Raw genomic sequence first — 19521 nt, forward strand, 5'->3', positions numbered from 1 at the left:
TAAGTACCTCTGTTTTAGAGGATCAAGAACATTTTTTAAAACAGGATTAATTTTTAAACCCTATCTTAACTTTTTCCCCTGCTCTTTTCAAATAACTGGAGAAGAATTTAAAGACTAAAACATTTTATGTTCTTGGCAAACTGGTGAGAACTAAAGTAAAAAGTGGAGAAAATTGTATTCTATAGAAAAATATTTCAGGATCTAGCACCAGAGAAGAATATGGAAAATGCAAAACAGAGTAGTGTCTTGCAAATCTAGATTTAGTCAAGACATCTTAATAATTTCTGCTTAATTTCAAAATATGTAATTATTTGGTCTTTAAAATATTTGTGTTACCATTATCTCCCTCTGTGTGTTTTGTTTAAGATTTTGAGATATCTGGCTAAACATGACTGATTTTTAATTTTTTGTTTCCATTTTTAGTGGATCAAAATATTTAAACATGCAATTGCTGGGTGTATCATTTCACTCTTGTGGTTTTTTGGCCTCACGCTTTGTGGACCACTAAGGTAAATAGAAATGCACGTTTTGAGTGTTTTTATTTCTTCATTTTGAATATTAGTTGTTTGCCATTATGTTTTATGTCAAATATTTTTGTCAGTTATATACAAATGCTTCTTCCACTTCGATAGCATTGGGTACAACTAAGTATATATTGAGGACCTGTTTAGTCTGTGGACTAGTTCTTTGTTGAATAGCATTAATGTATTGTTCATGATCTGTCATAGATATTTTACTAGAGTCCACCAAACAGTTTCAGAAAAATTTTAGGATAAATGGCTTTTTTGTTATTCATTGATTATATCCCTTTTAGCAGCTGATTTTAGAAATGAAAAGTCTAAAATGGTAAATAAAATCAGCCAATAAGGAGGAGAGCAAAATCTTTTAAAAATGTTCCCTCCCCCAACTCTGAAAGTCCTCTAGTACCCACAGAAGATGTGTGAAAGTTACAGTTATAAACAAATGTGTTGGAAATAGTGTGCCAGTCATCAGATTTAAGATGAGTTAACTCTCATTTCATAGTCCCCTAAGTCTATATAGATTCTTTTATGTAAATTGGTCAGTTCAGGGGGCAAAATGCTTTAGGGCCACTTAATTTAATAAGAATTATGACAGGTGCAACTGTGTATAAGTCTTAATGTTTCTCTCTCTCAAAATTATAAGGAAAAGTACCCTGCCATTGATGGAAGGAATATGGGGACAAGAAGTAAGGAGTAAGCTGAAGGGTGTTCTAAAGTTCACTCTGGGCGATGGAGTGGACAGAGTCGAAAGTGATTAGTGGGACATGCTTTGTGAAAAGGCTTTTCTCCTCTCGCAGCGAATAAACGAGCTCTGGGTTTGTCTCCCTTTAGCTGTTTACCCTGTACTTTTCGAAAGAGGAATATAGAGAATTACAGTGTCACGTCCCTGTCTGTGACAGCAGTAGGATGCTGGAGTGGTGGGAAGGCTGGCTGGAATTTCTCAGCCTTTTCAGTTCATGCTTAAGTGTGACTGACTGATCATTTCTTAGCCCTGAAGAGGTCCTTTGGTCTGTTTGTTACTAAATCGCCATCACTGAGTGTCAGGGAAGGAAGGGGGAAGTTGTCAGTTCTTACTTGGCTTCTCATTTTTGTCATGTTTTTGCCCTTACAGCCCTCAGTACCACCAGCTCCTCTGCCAGCGCTGCCCTCTCATTCTTTACTAAAATCATCATTCAGCTTCTTGATCATAGACTTCTTTGGTGTTTCATAGCCTCTCTTATTTCAAGTTACTGTCATTCTGCTGATATATTTATTTTTTTAATTGTAATTTCCCAAATGTTAACAGAACTAAAATAATCACTGCCATGTTTTCATTACAGATTTCTGAATAAAGAGGAAAAATTAAAATTTTCTTAATGAGAAGCTCAAGATCTATAGATCCATGTAGATACTATAAGCTCCCTTCGGCTGGCAATAATTTTTTAATATTTCATACATATAAAACAATAAATCTAAATAAATATGAACATTCATGTGTTCCCCCAAATAAAACTTTAGCAGTTCCTCTGGTGCCTTATGGATCCCGCTCTGGCTACCATTGGATGTAACCAGCATTTCTTTTTTGCAGACTTTTTACTTGATATGAATAGAGTTACACTGCATGTACTTCTGTGCAGCATGCTTTTTACATTCAGTGTCATGTTTGAGATTTGCTCATTTTGATGCATGTAGTGTGTGTATATATAAGCATGTGTATATATAGTTCTTTCAGTTTTATGTTAGTTTTTTGAAATATAATACATATACCATAAAATTCGCTCTTTTTGTCTCAGTCCATTTGGGCTGCTGTAACAAAAATACCATGGGCTGGGTGACTTTAAAAAAAATGCACATTTGTTTCTTATGATCCTGGAGGCCAGGAAGGCTAGGATCAAGGTACAGGTGATTTCGTGTGTGATGAGAGACCTCTTCCTGGTTCATAGAAAACCATCTTGTTTCTTCACTGTAACCTGACATGGCAGAAGGGGCAAAGGAGCTCCCTTTGGTCTCTTTTATAAAGCCTTTAATCTCATTTATGAGGGTTTCACCCTCATAACCTTAAGCACCTCTCAAAGGTCTTCCTTATCTCCTAATACCATCATGTTGGGGATTGAGTTTAACCTTGGGGCAGGGAGGGGGACACAAACATTCAGTCTGTAGCACTTCTAAAGTATACAATTCTGTATTTCTTAGAATTTGTGTATATTCGTAGAATTTCCTTCGTTTTTACCACTGTATAATAGTCCTTTGAATGGATACACTCTGTATTATATTATCCATTCTCTCATCAATGAGTATTTAGGTTGTTTCCAGCTTAGGGATATTGCAAACAATGCTAGTATCTTGTAAGTGTTTCCTGGTACATGTATACAAGAAATATGTATGATATAATCCTACAAGTAGTATTATTAGATATTTGTAGTTACAACCTTCTAAGACACATAATGCCAGAATGTTTTCCAAGGCAGCTGTGCATGTTTATTTTTTCCATAATGGTTTATGAAATCAAGGGGAAAGATGTATTTTCTTCTCCCTTAATCCAGTTGAATTCCTGCTTCCTGATAAAGATCAGACATATTTCATGAATTATGGTGTTTCATTTTTGTAGGACCTTGCTGCTATTCGAGCACAGTGATATTGTTGTCATCTCACTGCTCAGTGTTTTGTTCACTAGTTCTGGAGGAGGACCAGCAAAGGTAGAATTTTCCATTATTTGAAAATTGAAAGTATACAAGTAAAATATTATCTAAGGCAATAAAATAGTATATCCTTTCCCATTTAAAAGAATGCAAAGGCCTTTTGCTAATTATAAATTTTTCTCACAAGTGTTCTATTTTTTACTTTTTATTTTGAAATCATTATAGATTCCTTCATGTGTGTGTAGGTACTACTCAGTCATGTCCAACTCTTTGAGACCCCATGGGCTGCAGCCTGCCAGGCTTCTCTGTCCATGGAATTTTCCAGGCGAGAATACTAGAGTAGGTTGCCACTTCCTCCTCCATGGGATCTTCCTGACCCAGGGACTGAAACCACATTTCCTGTGTCTCCTGCACTGCAGGCAGACTCTTTACCGCTGAGCCACCTGGGAAGCCTCGGAAGCCGCAGACACAGTACAGAGAGGTCCTTGTGCCTTCACTCGCTGTCAGCAGTGGCTTCTTACTGGCTCAGGTGCACTGTCAGAACCAGGAAACTGACATCGGCACAGCCCATAGACAGGATTCAGATTTCACCAGTTTTACCTACACTCACGTGTGTATGTTTGTATGTGTTAACATTTGTTTAACCATCACCATAGTCAAAGATACAGAACTGATCAGTCACTGCAAACATCTCCTTCATGCTTCACCCGAGCCCTCCCCTATTTCATTCTTAACTCCTGTACATCATTTTTGGAAAATACGTCCCTAAAAACTTGTTATATTTAAAGTTTGATGAACATTTGCCAAGTCGGCAACCCTATTCATCTTATATAATTTAAGTATTAATCCATTTTTAGTAAATTTATCATCAATATGCAACTAAAAGTTCTTGCAGCTACAATACTTTTACTTACCAAATTAAACGCTTCCTGTGTTACAGAGGAAAGGAGAAATAAAAGCAAATAAGGTATAACAGTCTCTTTTCTGAAAGGGACTTTCAGGCTCAATAGTGAATAAAATAAAGTGACCAAAGCAATATGCCAAGTAGAGTGAAGTGAGTCTGCCCAGCTTGTATATTTCAGATTGGATCTATGAGTATTAAAGTATATGCTACTATTTAATCTTTTTCCTTCACTCACAGAATATTCCAAAATAAATGCTAAGTGTACTCACAGCGTACTCCAAAATCAATGTCAAAAAATCACAAAAGAGAAAACCCGAACATGTGACTTCATAATGATTACAAACGTCTACGTAACAGATACCATTGTGCAGGGACTTCCCTGGCAGTCCGGTGGCTAAGACTCCAAGCTTCCACTGCAGGGGACGCTTCCCCGGGAGGGGAACTAGGATCCCACGTGGCACAGCCAAAAGAATAAATAAATAAAAATATTTGAAAAATAATTGTACAAACTAACAATGGTAACAAATTGCCACAAAATTTTACATTTTAAAAAAATATATACTCCTATTACTCAAATAGTTTTAAAAAATGCTGAAGATCTTAAACATAAAGGAGCTAAGGACAAAGACAACTCATAAAATAAATACAGATGACTTTAAAACATTAAAAATTTTACTGCACTAAAATGAGAGTATAGATCTTATATATCTTCTCGTTAGTGTCAGTAATGAATCTGGGCATCTAACCAGAACTGTGGTGGTTTTTTTTTTTTTTTTCAGTTCTGACTGTGAAGTACTACAGAATTCTCAGTGCCCTCTTTGCAACAAAAGTCTAAGTTATAGTCTCCATGTTTGGGTATTGTTAATTTACCATGTCCTGATTCAATGAAAATTAGGAAATTTTAAATTGTATGGCTTATGCATACTGTCTTTGTCAAAATACCTACCACACTACTAGCGAATTTATCAAGTATAGTGGTTATCTTGTAATGAATAAAAATCCTCATTTTGCACTTAAAATTTTTATTTTCTGAAAGTATCTGGTATTACACCTGTAAATTTGTAACTAGAGAATATATAATAGTGCTGTTTAGATTGCTTCTGTATGAAAAATTCTGAAGTATTTGCATAAACCTGGATAGTATGTCCTTCCTTTAATTTTCTTTTGTCAAAATCCTTTCCTGGAATGAGAACTTAAGAAGTGTGTCAGCTTTTAAGTGCATTATACCTTTACTAGATATTAGAAATTACTGCTGATTTTCTTAACATGCCCTCTTCGTTCTTTTTCCCTAGAAGAATGATAACTAGAGTACTGACATTGTTGTAAATCAACTGTCTTCACTATTACTTGCATGTTATAGAATAAAATGTCACTACTAATTATTCCTTAGCTACTTGGGCTTTTCAAACAGAAGCAAAGTAACATTTAAGAAGATTAGTTCTTTGAACATTTAACAGTTTGTGCATGGTAATATCCCTATTCATAGTAGCAAAGACACAACTGAAGTTGACATTATTAAATGTCTTAAAGTGCCCTGAAAACATACTGCTGAATTTATGGGAAGCTCTTTACTTTTGCATCTTACTGTTAATACTATAAATTTACATTGTATAGTATAAAGATTTTAATGTCAAATGTTATTTTATCTTTAAATAGTTATTTGAAAATTTTTTCTTTAGCATTTGTATAGTCATGGTCTTAAAAATCAACACTTGAAAAAGCCACTTATTATTCTCTTCATTTTCAGACAAGGGGGGCTGCTTTTTTCATTATTGCTGTGATTTGCCTGTTGCTTTTCGACAATGATGATCTCATGGCTAAAATGGCTGAACACCGTATCCTTTTGCAGAAGATGGGAGTTTTTTAGTCTTACAGAAAAACAGAAGACTGGCAGAATGGGAAAGGAGTAACTGAATTAAACTAATCAATCATGAATGAAACTTTCATAGATTAATGTAGGTATTCTAAATCAGTATTCAAATAGTGAATAAATTCATTCTATGTTAGATATCTTTTAAAGCACCCTAAATTTTTGGCAATTTTGGGACAATGAAACAATATTTTAGAATGTTGTGGCGCTAATGTATGTATGTGTATACGTATATATGTATGATTTACTCACTCAACAAAATCAGTCTGTTTGCTCCCTTGTAATTTAACAATTTAAATAAATGCTTCCTTTAGAAGGCAGTGGCAGTTATTAAATATAAACTTTTTTGAAATTAAATGAAAAAACCTTTGGCATCTTCTTACCTGAAAGAAGTTTAAATGCCTTAATCTGGTATTCACTCTCTTGCTCTAAATTATTTCCAACTCAGCCCCCCACTCCTCTCTTATATTGACTAAACCCAACTTCCAATCAAATATATCTACTCATTTTCCTCTGCAGACATGGCTTGTTCTTTCCTATCCACATACCCTTAGCCCTCTCCATTTAGCCGGGCTCAGAACACCAGTTTTGAATCTATAAGTGATTGATACTGCCCTAAAACCTATTCATTAACCAAGACCAGTTTACTGTTTACAGTGAAAGAGAACAGCATGACTTTGCAAACTTTGGGCTGACTGTTAAACAACTGTTGCCCACCCTACCCTCTTTTGCTTGCTGCTATTTTGCTGAGGCTTATGTTATCAATGACTAAGAAGCAGATTTAGGACTGCTTTTCCATGGCATTCCAAAAGATCAACCTTAATTGAATCAGATAGGAGTGGTCTAAGGAGGTTCCTTGTTCTTGTCACTTTGTTCTAGTATGTATGCATATGTCTTTTGGAGGTTATGTACTAAAATTTAACAACTATGCCTTAATCACTATTATACTTGTCTTGGAGACGACAAAAGAAGTATATACAAGCCATTCTGATTTACAAATCATGTTCCCTAAATTAATTGTTTCATTATTTTCTTTTGTTTTTAAGGGAAACATTATTGAGGATAGTCAGGTTTGGGGCCCTCAGACTAATAAATAGTCAACCCAAAATTGTAGGTAAATTCCAGGAGGACTTCAGGATTCAAAGAGTTAAATTTTTTCCTTTACTCCAACTCACTTAGCTGAAGGACATCATGACAGTGCTCTAACCCACATGCTTTACACAGCCATTGCTTTCTTAGGTGTGGCAGATCACAAGGTATGTTTTCTTTTCTTTGTTCTTAACATGAGAGATTCTGAAAAGTTAAAGCAGTGATAACTTTAAAAGTGCATTTAAAATGATTTACAATACTGCCAACCATTTAAGTAGTTCAGTAATTTGGGTTATGAAAAAAACATGCTAGCTCCACTTCTTTAAATATTATGTCTTTAAGGCTTGAGTATTGAACTCTGTGTTTCTAATAAGACTTATCTACTTTTACCACAGGGTGGAGTATTGTTGCTAGTACTGGCTTTGTGTTGTAAAGTTGGTTTTCATACAGCTTCCAGAAAACTCTCTATAGATGTTGGTGGAGCCAAACGTCTTCAAGCTTTATCCCAGATTGTTTCTGTACTTCTCTTATGCCCATGGGTCATTGTTCTTTCTGTGACAACTGAGGTAAGAGCAGGAATTTATTGGTAATAAGTAAAATAAGTTACTATTACGTATAGATTTTAGTTCAGTACATTATATTTTATTTCAGTTTGATGTTGCAAGTGGCTTAAATTTCTTTGCATTTTCTTTATAGGTTTTGAAAATTTTTTAGAGTTAACCTAATTGTTTATAGAAAATACAAATCAAGTGCTATTACATTTATATACCTCTCCCATCCCTGTGGCCTGAAGGAATCAGTTAAATACTACCCAAAATAATTTAATATTTACCCAAAAACCCAAGGATTGTACATCACCAAGTATTTATAAAATTATTAAACCATAATGCTTCTTTTTTTAATACTTTGGGGAATACTAGGAAAATGTGCCAATATCTTATAACTCTTATTTTGGCATTTACAGATTGTATTGAATCATGGAAATACTTGTTTAAACATAAACGGATTAACTAAAATATAAGATGTGAACTTTATACCCATATGGTATTAACAATTTTTTTTTTTTATTTCTAGAGTAAAGTCGATTCTTGGTTTTCTCTCATTATGCCTTTCACAACGGTTATTTTTTTTGTCATGATCCTGGATTTCTATGTTGAGTCCATTTGTTCAGTCAAAATGGAAGTTTACAAATGTGCCCGCTATGGATCCTTTCCCATTTTTATCAGTGCTCTACTTTTTGGAAATTTTTGGACACATCCAATAACAGACCAGCTTCGGGCTATGAACAAAGCAGCACACCAGGAGAGCACAGAACACGTCCTTTCTGGAGGAGTGGTAGTCAGCGCTGTATTCTTCATCTTATGTGAGCATTTTTCCCCTTAGCAAATTCATTCTTATGGATTCTGCTGTTCATTTACTTAACTGGGGGATGTATTCAGTGCTTACATAGTGCTGATAGATACCGTGTTGGATTTTGTAAGTTAAACTTTTTAAATTTTTGTAATATATGTGTATATATATGTAATTTTTTTTCCTTTTTTTAGCTGCCAACATCTTATCATCTCCTTCTAAGAGAGGACAGAAAGGTACCCTCATTGGATATTCTCCTGAAGGAACACCTCTTTATAACTTCATGGGTGACGCTTTTCAGCATAGTTCCCAGTCCATCCCTAGGTTTATTAAGGAATCACTAAAACAAATTCTTGAGGAAAATGACTCTAGGCAGATCTTTTACTTCTTGTGTTTGAATCTGGTAAGAGTTTTAAATATTAATGGCGTATCTTGAAAGCTTAATCTTTCTTTTCTTTTTGAAGGCTTAATCTTTTAATTTTGACAGTTCTGGTGTTATTTTTTTTATTACCAAATAATTTTAATAGTTGAAGGTGGGCTAAAATATTTTCTCTAGTAGAAAGATTACAGGATCATATTCATACTGCTTAAACACTTTCAAGGTATTTTAGAGGCATTGGTTTAGTGTGCCATTCAAATCAATAGCTTATAAAGATTCTTAAGTACTCCTTATGGGATCTCCCACCCAGATTGCTAACATTGCCTACATTTTATTGAGTTCTACAGACATGTAGATAAAGCTGTCTCCTTTTAAATAATTTATAAGATGGACATATATGATTTAGCATGATTTCTTACCATTTATATGAAATGAGATTTCTTCTATGAGAATCAGTTAAGTAATGAAAGAGGCAGTATATCTTCAAGTAAGCTTTGGGTAATTAAGCGTTAAATTCCTTATGATCAAATTCTGATATATTTATCTTAAAACAGTATTTCCCAATTGTTTTTTTTTTTTTGGGAAATAAAAACTATTCCCCTGTTGTTTTTTGTTTTGTTTTGGAACATGTTTTAGCTTTTTACCTTTGTGGAATTGTTCTATGGCGTGTTGACCAATAGTCTGGGTCTGATCTCAGATGGATTTCACATGCTCTTTGACTGCTCTGCTTTGGTTATGGGACTTTTTGCAGCCCTGATGAGCAGATGGAAAGCAACTCGGATTTTCTCCTATGGGTAGGTATCAAGGCTTGTGTTAATAGCAAATTTCATTTCATGAGGTAAAATTTTACTACCTTTAATACAAATTTAATTTTTCAGAGCCTAATTTTTCTTTAAAGTAGATAAGAGGAAATAAACCAAGCATTTGATAAATACTGAATGGCAGTAAGCTTAAGACCATATTCCCTGACAAATCCTTCTCATAGATAGCAAAAATCAGTTAAATAGTGAGCTATTTGGCCAACAGTGTTTCTCTGAGGCCTTGGAATGTGCATGATCATTCACATCTTTGCTGTTAGAAAGAGAATTCAAACTTTGAAGTGACTGTCATGCAGTATCCTTTCACTAAGTGAATCATTCAGTGAAGACCAGAGTCCCTGATCTCTGCAGGGTATTTTGATAAAGACTTACCGTAAATAGGTTAATAGATTCAGTTTCTTATTTTCAGCTGTTTATATTTTGAAAGATGGATGAGCCAAAGATACAAAAAATCTTGATACAAGCTGAATCTGTGTGTTGTGACAGGTACAGAGAACATCAGTCTTGAAAGAGAAAAGTGACTTCTTGCTAAGAAATTAGGACAAGCTTTGTATAAGAGGGGACACTGAAGAAGGACTTTGATAAACACATAAAATCTCAACAAACATATAAACCTTCCAGCATTAGTATGATAATCCAAAATCTTAGTAATTTTCAAGTCTTACTGTTTGTGTAGTTGAAAATCTGGACTTATTTCCTCATAACATAATAATGTTTATATTTTAAAAATACTTCATTTGTCAATTTCCTTTTCTAAAAATATATTCTCCATTTTTAGGTATGGCCGAATAGAAATTCTCTCTGGATTTATTAACGGACTTTTTCTAGTGGTAATAGCTTTCTTTGTGTTTATGGAGTCAGTGGCTAGGTTAATTGATCCTCCGGAATTAGACACACACATGTTAACAGTAAGTCTTTTCATTTTACTCTTTGAATTTCTGCTCATACTCATACAGCTTTTTCCCTACTAAAGTTTAACTGCTTGTAATTATTGACCTGCTGCTGCTGCTGCTGAGTCACTTCAGTCGTGTCCGACTCTGTGTGACCCCATAGACGGAAGCCCACCAGGTTCCCCCGTCCCTGGGATTCTCCAGGCAAGAACACTGGAGTGGGTTGCCATTTCCTTCTCCAATGTGTGAAAGTGAAAAGTGAAAGTGAAGTCGCCCAGTCGTGTCCGACCCTTAGCGACCCCGTGGACTGCAGCCTACCAGGCTCCTCCATCCATGGGATTTTCTAGGCAATAGTACTGGAGTGGCTTGCCATTGCCTTCTCCGAATTATTGACCTACGAAGGTTTTATTTTTTTTTAACTCAGCATAACTTCGTATCTTGCTATTTATATTTACACTGCAGACTCTTAGAAATTAATACACGTTTCTCCAGTACATTGGTAGTCAGAATATTAGATGACATTCTAAAACAGATTTTTTTCTGCCTTATTAAATGTTTTTGTTTGAAGTTGTGTTTTTAGGTACCTAAGGAAATTTGCAAAGACTTTATTAGTCTGCTGCTGCTGCTAAGTCACTTCAGTCGTGTCCGACTCTGTGTGACCCCATAGACAGCAGCCCACCAGGTTCCCCTGTCCCTGGGATTCTCCAGGCAAGAACACTGGAGTGGGTTGCCATTTCCTTCTCCAATGTGTGAAAGTGAAGTCGTTCAGTCATGTCTGACTCATAGCGACCCCACGGACTGCAGCCTACCAGGCTCCTCCATCCATGGGATTTTCTAGGCAAGAGTACTGGAGTGGCTTGCCATTGCCTTCTCCGACTTTATTACTCTAGTGCTATGGTAACTTTTAATGCTCTCCCTGTGCCCCTTAACCTTTACATGTGTTTTCCTTGTAGTTCTCATACCTCTCCCACATTCTGCCCTTTTAGCCTTTAATTCTAATGTCACCTCTGGAGGGATACTTTCCCTTTATCCCTCTCTTCCCACCTCAAAATATGTTAGATTTCCCTTTCTGAATATTTCCATTATAGCAGTCTTCTTATAGCAACATTGACTTAAAGCTGTTGTTTGTCATTCTTCCACAATTAAGATGTATTTTCAGGCCCTGAATTGTGCATATTAACTCTTAAATTTTAGCACCTGGCTTATAATAGGAAGCCAACTATTAATTGGTGGGATTTTTTTGTAATATAGTAGAATTTTTATTATAATGTTATGTTAGTTTTAGATCTACCATGAAGTGATTCAGTTATATATATATACTTTTTTTACAGTCCACTATTAATCATTAAATGACTAAAAACAATTATGAATCTTGTTGATGGAAGCATATATTAAGTGTTTTTGAATTGTAGTTTGGCTATATATTTTGGATTTTTAAATGCTTTTATCTTTGACCTTTAATATTTGCTACCGAAATATTCACCAAGGATGTGGGGGTGCACCATTCATTGTACCATAATGGTACAATGGCAGGGAAAAAAGAAAAACAGTGTTCACCAATGAAAGGACTAGTTACATAAACTTGGTACTCAGACAATAGAGTACTACACACCCACTAAAAAGAAAGGTATATCAATATATGCTGGCATGAAAAATATTTACAGTATGTACTAAGTGAAAAAAATTATAAATAGTATTGAATATGATTCTGTTACTGGCTTTTAAAAGGTACATATATATATATGTATATTAGGATTGTGCATAGAATATACACAGTCCTCTTAGGAGAGACTAACTCTTAGAGGGCAGAATTAGAGGGGCCTTTCACTTTGTTATTTTTTTTCATTCTGATGAAATACAGAAAAATGAAGTATTTCTCAACAGAGGAGAGTAGTTATGATCTAATGAAGTCTCTGCAAGCAGTATTTTATTTCATTCAAAATTCACTCTTCAGGATCATAAAGCTGACTGAAGTTTTTAAATCTGACAGATGGTCTGAGTCATGAGAAGTAAAGAAGCCCTGTACGTGTTTACTGCAGACTACAAAGCTAGTCTCTTACTAGCTTTGAAAATTAATTAAAATATTCTGTGCCCTTAATTTTATATGTTCTTTTTATAAAACAAATGGATTTCTCTAAAGGAGAAATTGTAGATATATGTAAATTAAATAGTGCCATGAGCTACTATTTGAAATCACCTTGTAAGAGGTGTTAATGAAGGTACGTAATTTTGTTTATCCTTTGAGGTGTTATTGTGGCACCATTAAGTCAAGATAATCCCGCTTACTTTGTTTTTGAAAAAATACTTTTACATTACACTTTTATTTTGGGAAATCTTACTATAGTTAAGACACAATAAGACTATGTTTATTTGGAGTCCACTCGCTAGTAAATTACAGTCATTGTCTTTTAAAGTATTGAAATTTACCTAGTAATATAAATGAGAATTCAGGTACAGTGTATACATGCTCTAGTTAAGCAGTACTTTCAAACTCTTATTTAAATAAACAAGACAAAACTTGAGCATCATTTACTTATTCATAAACCCTGAATCAGGTACACTTTTATTCTTAATCATTTAATTAAAGCAAACCTAAATCCTTTTACTTGTCACCACTTTGGTATTTGAAACTTAAGTGCTGCTTCTAAAATATTCTAAAATTCACACTTTAAAATTTTTTCTTATTGAATTTAGTGCGGTTTTACTACATTTTCAAAACTATAAACCAAAAAAACGTATAGCTGTATAGTAAGTTTTAGATAACATATTTTTTTAATTACAAATTTAAAAATAAAATAAATTACAAATTTAAAGGTTTCTTTTCCTCTTTTCTGCTAGCCGGTCTCAGTTGGAGGGCTGATAGTAAACCTTATTGGTATCTGTGCCTTTAGCCATGCCCATAGCCATAGCCATGGGGCTTCTCAAGGAAGCTGTCACTCATCTGACCACGGCCATTCACACCATGTGCACGGACACAGTGACCATGGGCATGGTCACAGCCACAGCCACGGATCTGCAGGCAGAGGCATGAACGCTAACATGAGGGGTGAGTCCTAGCCAAAAATTGTCCTACCTTTCAACTGTGTTCTGAGTTGATACTATATTAGTAATTGAGCTTCTGGTACAATTTTATTTTAAAAAACAATCTGTAGCTAAGAGATCTAAAATCATCTGTTATAGAAAATGCCCACAAATGTTCATAAATGTCGATTTTTTTAAATGAATTATTGTAATTATAGAGTCCCTTTCATAGTAACACTTGAATAAATATTATTTGCGAGGGCAACTGTGTTATTCACTTTCATGTAAAAGAATTAGGAAATGTTTATTGTACTTTAAAAAAAGATACAGGGGAAGTATTTATCATTTATGTGATATTTATTCTGATATTTATTTGTTTGGACATGCTGTGCAGCTTATGGGATCTTAGTTCCCCAACAAGTGATTGAACCTGCGCCCTTGACAGTGAAAGTACAGAGTCCTAACTTCTGGACTCCCAGAAAATTCCCCATTCTGATATTTTAATATAAATAATTTGAATAATGACAAAAGTTGGCACATGTATGATTTCTGGGAATCCTTCCTAGACAAACTACACCATCGTAAAACTCACCACATTGTTAATAGTTGCCCAAATCTTTACTTTCACCTCTATGCCATGAATTCCTTGATGAAGTGAAGTTTAATCATGTGGAAGTACCAGCCCCGAGCAGGGTGCCTGGTGGATAATAGATACCCTGTGATATTTGTAGAATGAATAAGAAACTAAATTAGATGTGCTTTAATTTTTAATACTTTATGTTATCTTACTTGTAGGTGTATTTCTACATGTTTTGGCAGACACGCTCGGCAGTATTGGTGTGATCGTATCCACCATTCTTATAGAGCAGTTTGGATGGTTCATTGCTGATCCCCTCTGTTCTCTTTTTATTGCTGTATTAATATTTCTTAGTGTTGTCCCACTGATTAAAGATGCCTGTCAGGTTCTACTTCTGAGGCTACCACCAGAACATGAAAAAGAGCTACATATTGCCTTAGAAAAGGTACTGTGTATAATTTCCTTACTATTCTTCTTTTAAAATAGTATTTGAAATTAAGTTGGCCTAACAAGATGAAACGGAGAAGGCAATGGCAAGCCACTCCAGTACTCTTGCCTAGAAAATCCCATGGATGGAGGAGCCTGGTGGGCTGCAGTCTGTGGGGTCGCTGGGGGTCGGACACGACTGAGCGACTTCACTTTCACTTTTCACTTTCACACATTGGAGAAGGAAATGGCAACCCACTCCAGTGTTCTTGCCTGGAGAATCCCAGGGATGGGGGAGCCTGGTGGGCTTCCATCTATGGGGTCACACAGAGTCGGACACGACTGAAGTGACTTAGCAGCAGCAGCAGCAACAAGATGAAAACGACAGTCTTATAGAAAATGAACTGAAAATATGGACAGGCAAGTCATAGAAAAACCAGACACAAAATAGAATATATTTCAACTTATAGTTTGCCATTTGAAAGTGAAAGTGAAGTTGTTCAGTTGTGTCCAACTCTGCGACCCCATGGACTGTAGCCTACCAGGCTTCTCCGTTCATGGGATTTTCCAGGCAGGAGTACTGGAGTGGGGTGCCAGCCATTTAATATTAAAGTAATTAGGGTCTGCTGATGAACAGTTGGCATCTTGAATATATAAGGTATAACCTTTTAACCACACTGTTTTCATAAATAAAATTAGTAAAGTTTTCTCACTTTCTCATAATTGGTATCTACTTCCCTGGTGGCTCTGAGGTTAAAGCGTCTGCCTCCAATGCGGGAGACCCGGGTTCGATCCCTGGGTCGGGAAGATCCCCTGGAGAAGGAAACGGTAACCCACTCCAGTATTCTTGCCTGGAGAATCCCATGGACGGAGAAGCCTGGTAGGCTACAGTCCACGGGGTCGCAAAGAGTCGGACACGACTGAGCGACAGAACGGAACGGAACGGAAAAGTTTTTACTATGTCCTACTAAAAAAAGTATTTTACCTCAAAACTAATATACATCCATTACAGAAAGTTTTAAAGTATAAAAAAAGAAAAATACATATAGTTAGTTTCACCACCTGGAGAGAAATACTTCAGAAGAGTTATTTTTCTCTGTAAAAATACTTTAAAAATAAAAATGGCCAAAAAAAATGTTTTGTACTGCTTTGTAAATTTTTTCCCATTGAATTTAACCAGGCTGTATTGTTAAACATGAAGGCTAGCTTTTGAATGCGTTATCTGAAATATAAACTAATACTTGAATGTTTGTATCAGTATAAAGGAAAACACATAGTTCACTAAACATTTCCGATGTTTGAAACAGGCAAAGTGCATGTTATATAGGTAAAAATAGGTGTGCACCCTTTGTACACAATAAAGGCGCCTGTGTAACCCTGTTCACTCCCTATTCCAAACTTCCTTCCCTGGCATCACTGCCAGGTCAGTATTGTAGACACCTTTACTTGTAGTTGTCCCTTCTATTCCGTTCTAAATTCTAGGCTCTCCTTATTATTGTTATTATTTTTAATCAGCTTAATAATGGTTCCTGGACCAGAAAGACTGCTTTGTGTTCAGTAAATTAGCCTTTCAAGTCCATTAATATCACCTCTCCTTTTATTTGACAGCTACAGAAAATTGAAGGATTAATATCATACCGAGACCCACATTTTTGGCGTCATTCTGCCAGTATTGTGGCAGGAACAATTCATATACAGGTGACATCTGATGTGCTGGAACAAAGAATAGTACAGCAGGTAATCATCTTAAGTTTTTAAAATAATTTCAGTTGAGGTAATTCATAAGTAAAATTGTACACATTATAAGTTCTGCAGCTCGATAGTCACTTAATTTTTAAAAAATATCAGCCTTACAGCTGTCCAGGAATAGCTTTCTTTTTTACATTTAGATTTGTTTTATATCCAAAAATAAAGTCAGTCTTTAGTGGAGGACAAGCTTAAGTTAAGGTAAAAATAAGTTCATTTGTAATCCACCTTGATTACTAACAGATGGTTAAGAAATAAGTTAATCATAAATAGTCCTAAGTTAATAATAATAATAAAGTTGGCAGGATGGCAATAAGGATGAAAACAGTTCCTGTATCCCTATTTTACTGAATTGAAAACAGTAGCTGTTTTCCTTTACTCCTCTGAATGTTAATTCAGTGAGCTACTGGCCCCCTAACAGATCCTATGTAATATTTGATCAGCTCAATAATAAATGTTACTTTAAGGACTTATCACTGACTATCTGACTTTTTTAAAATGTGATATTCATTATTTAATCCATGTGCACTAAATGCATTAATCTAAATGCTTTTCAATGTATGTATTTTTATAACAGGTTACAGGAATACTTAAAGATGCTGGAGTAAACAATTTAACAATTCAAGTGGAAAAAGAAGCATACTTTCAACATATGTCTGGCCTGAGTACTGGATTTCATGATGTTCTGACAATGACAAAACAAATGGAGTCCATGAAATACTACAAAGATGGTACTTACATCATGTGAGATAACTTGGGAATTACCGCTGGGGTATGAACAATGAAGATTAAAAGGCCGGGTATTTATAATACCACCAGAAGGAAGAAAGTTGCACATAATTGTACAGAAACATTTTGTTGCTTTTGAAAAAATTTTTAAAGGCTCCCTACAGTTGGATCAAGGAATCTTTCTTAAAGGAAATTTAAATACAGAATGAAGCATTAATGGTACAAGTAAAATAATTATTGAAATTATGTGTAAAATAGCAAACTTAAAATTTGAGTGAATGTGATGTAATATCACATCATCTTCAAAAATGAACATACAATGATGGTTTCAAGTGAAAACCAATATTACTTCTGTGTGTTTACTTTCCGCCAGAAAGCATCTCCACTGTAAATAATGTATGTAACATGTTTATTACAAAGACCCAAATGAAAAAAATTTATAGTCAGTTTTTTGCATAGCCCTAGGATAAAATAGGAATAAAAGATCTATATTTATGGACTTTCTGTATATAAAACTGGTTTCTAATTATAACTTAAATCCATTAAGTAAAACCTTGTTGCCACTTTAAATTTAAACTAAATTACTTGGGAGAGACCTCAGCCACTGATAGGCAGCGGTGAGGACAGTGAAGGACAACATGACACATTTTGATGTATTACAGAAGTCAACCACTCTGTAAAATAAATTTTTTTTTTACTTTTGGTAATATTTGCAAATGAATAATTGCTTTATTAGGGTAAAGAACTTAGACTAAGTTGTGTCCATGTTATTCACTCACTTGTCTTCTTCTAAAGTAGAATATTCCACTCCTTGTTATGCATCTGGCATTCCAAGTTGCTTATTAAGCTGGTATCCAAGCAATGCTAGGCTTTTCATCTTTTCATTTAGCTCCATATACTATGGAAGAGCCAGTGGAGAGAGGCATAGATAACTGTCAACTCAGAGTTGAATTTTCTGCCTAAAAATGTAACTTTAAAAAAAAAAAAATTCTGAAATATGTCGATAGAAATATCAAAGAATTAGGTGGTTATTTTAAAGTTTAATAAGTAAATCTTGTTCATAAACCCTTGGGCACTATGAAATCAAAATACCCTATAAGTTTCTGTAGTAATATCTAATTAATATTTTTTCATTTCTGATTTAAACTGAATGTATAGTCTGAAAAGACTGTATGATAAATAGATACATAATAATATATGCAGTTCTATGAACACCAAAGAATGTTGTCCAAAAGAAACTTTTGAATACCTATTTATAAGCATCTGAATATTTTCACTCTTATACTAGGAATTTTGACAAGTAGGATGAATTAATTTTAGTATGGGTACTATTTTCTTATCTATACCATAATGGCAAACATGTATTGTAAATCATATTTTTGTCTTACAAATTTTAATATGTGAGAAGTTTTAGAAATTTGTTATAAGTTATTTTGATATTCCTTGTCTTCTCTTTACACATTTTCTGGTCCAGAATCTTCAATACATATTAAAATTTTGGAGTGGGGGAAAATAATTGCATATGGATGTTTTAATGTAATTTTCATACATTAAAAAAATTTAAGTAGATAGGTACAGTAAATATTACATCATTTTTTTAAATTGTTATTTCCCTTTAAAAATAAAATTATCATCTCCCTTAGAAGGCATAAAAATAGCAAGAAAATTAAGCTAATGTGATTGACAACTATCAAGATGAAAGAGAAGGCATCATGAAGATATGACTTTAGGCAAATCAGCTTCTGGTCTGTATTTTTTTTCTCATACATAAAATCAGAATACAATCTGCTCAAATTCACAGATATAGAGCAACTGGAACCCAGACACTACTAGTAGGAATATGAAATGATGCAGCCACTTTGGAGAACTGTTCAACAGTTTCTTTTAATGTTGAACATTCATCTGTCCTGTGACCCAGCAGTTCCACTCCTGGGTCTTTACCCAAGAGAAATGGAAACATGTCTATAAAAAGAGAGGAACAAGAATGTACATGTTCCTGAGAGCCAGAAACTAAAAGAATCTAAATGTCCATCCTCAATAGATAAGTAAATTATGGTATATTTACAATGGAATACTACTCAGCAGTTTTTAAAATTACTGTTACAAACAATATAGGTGAATCTCAAAAACATAAGTGAGGGACTTCCCTGAAAGTCCAGTGGTTAAGACTGTGCGTTCAATGCAGGGGGTGAGGGTTCAATCCTTTGTCCAGGAACTTAGATTCCTACGTGCCACAGGGTGCAGCCAAAAAAAGAATAAGTGAAACCAACTACAAAAGAGATCTGGGTTTCCCTGGTGGCTCAGGTGGTAAAGAATCCACCTGCAAGCAGGAGACCTGGGCTCAATCCCTGGGTTGGGAAGATCCCCTGATGGAGGGCATGGCAACCTGCTCCAGTATTCTTGCCTGGAGAATCCCCATGGACAGAGCAGCCTGATGGGCTACAGTCCTTGGGGTCGCAAAGAGTCAGACACGACTGGGCAACTAAGCACAGCACAAAAGAGGTCTATATGGTTCCATGCATATGAAGTCCAAAAACAGAGAAGATTACTTAACACAAACTTATGTTATATTTCTGCAGTCAG

General features: G+C 34.9%; 1 protein-coding gene across 1 annotated transcript in view; it reads left to right on the forward strand.

Moving 5' to 3' along the window:
- Positions 1–19457, forward strand: part of SLC30A5 (solute carrier family 30 member 5) — a 35782-nt gene extending 16325 nt beyond the window's left edge. Inside the window, exons 4-16 of the mRNA XM_055421932.2 lie at positions 424–509; positions 3109–3196; positions 5791–5878; positions 7093–7169; positions 7398–7568; positions 8077–8365; positions 8547–8755; positions 9368–9525; positions 10328–10457; positions 13278–13485; positions 14256–14482; positions 16072–16200; positions 16787–19457. Of these exons, the coding sequence (XP_055277907.1) occupies positions 424–509; positions 3109–3196; positions 5791–5878; positions 7093–7169; positions 7398–7568; positions 8077–8365; positions 8547–8755; positions 9368–9525; positions 10328–10457; positions 13278–13485; positions 14256–14482; positions 16072–16200; positions 16787–16957 (2031 nt within the window). The 3' untranslated portion in view covers positions 16958–19457. The remainder of the gene's footprint in view (positions 1–423; positions 510–3108; positions 3197–5790; positions 5879–7092; positions 7170–7397; positions 7569–8076; positions 8366–8546; positions 8756–9367; positions 9526–10327; positions 10458–13277; positions 13486–14255; positions 14483–16071; positions 16201–16786) is intronic.
- Positions 19458–19521: the final 64 nt, after the last annotated feature.

Source organism: Moschus berezovskii, chromosome 18, assembly GCF_049115385.1.
Source record: "Moschus berezovskii isolate FMDL1 chromosome 18, NW_MosBer_1.0, whole genome shotgun sequence".
Classification (NCBI taxonomy): domain Eukaryota; kingdom Metazoa; phylum Chordata; class Mammalia; order Artiodactyla; family Moschidae; genus Moschus; species Moschus berezovskii.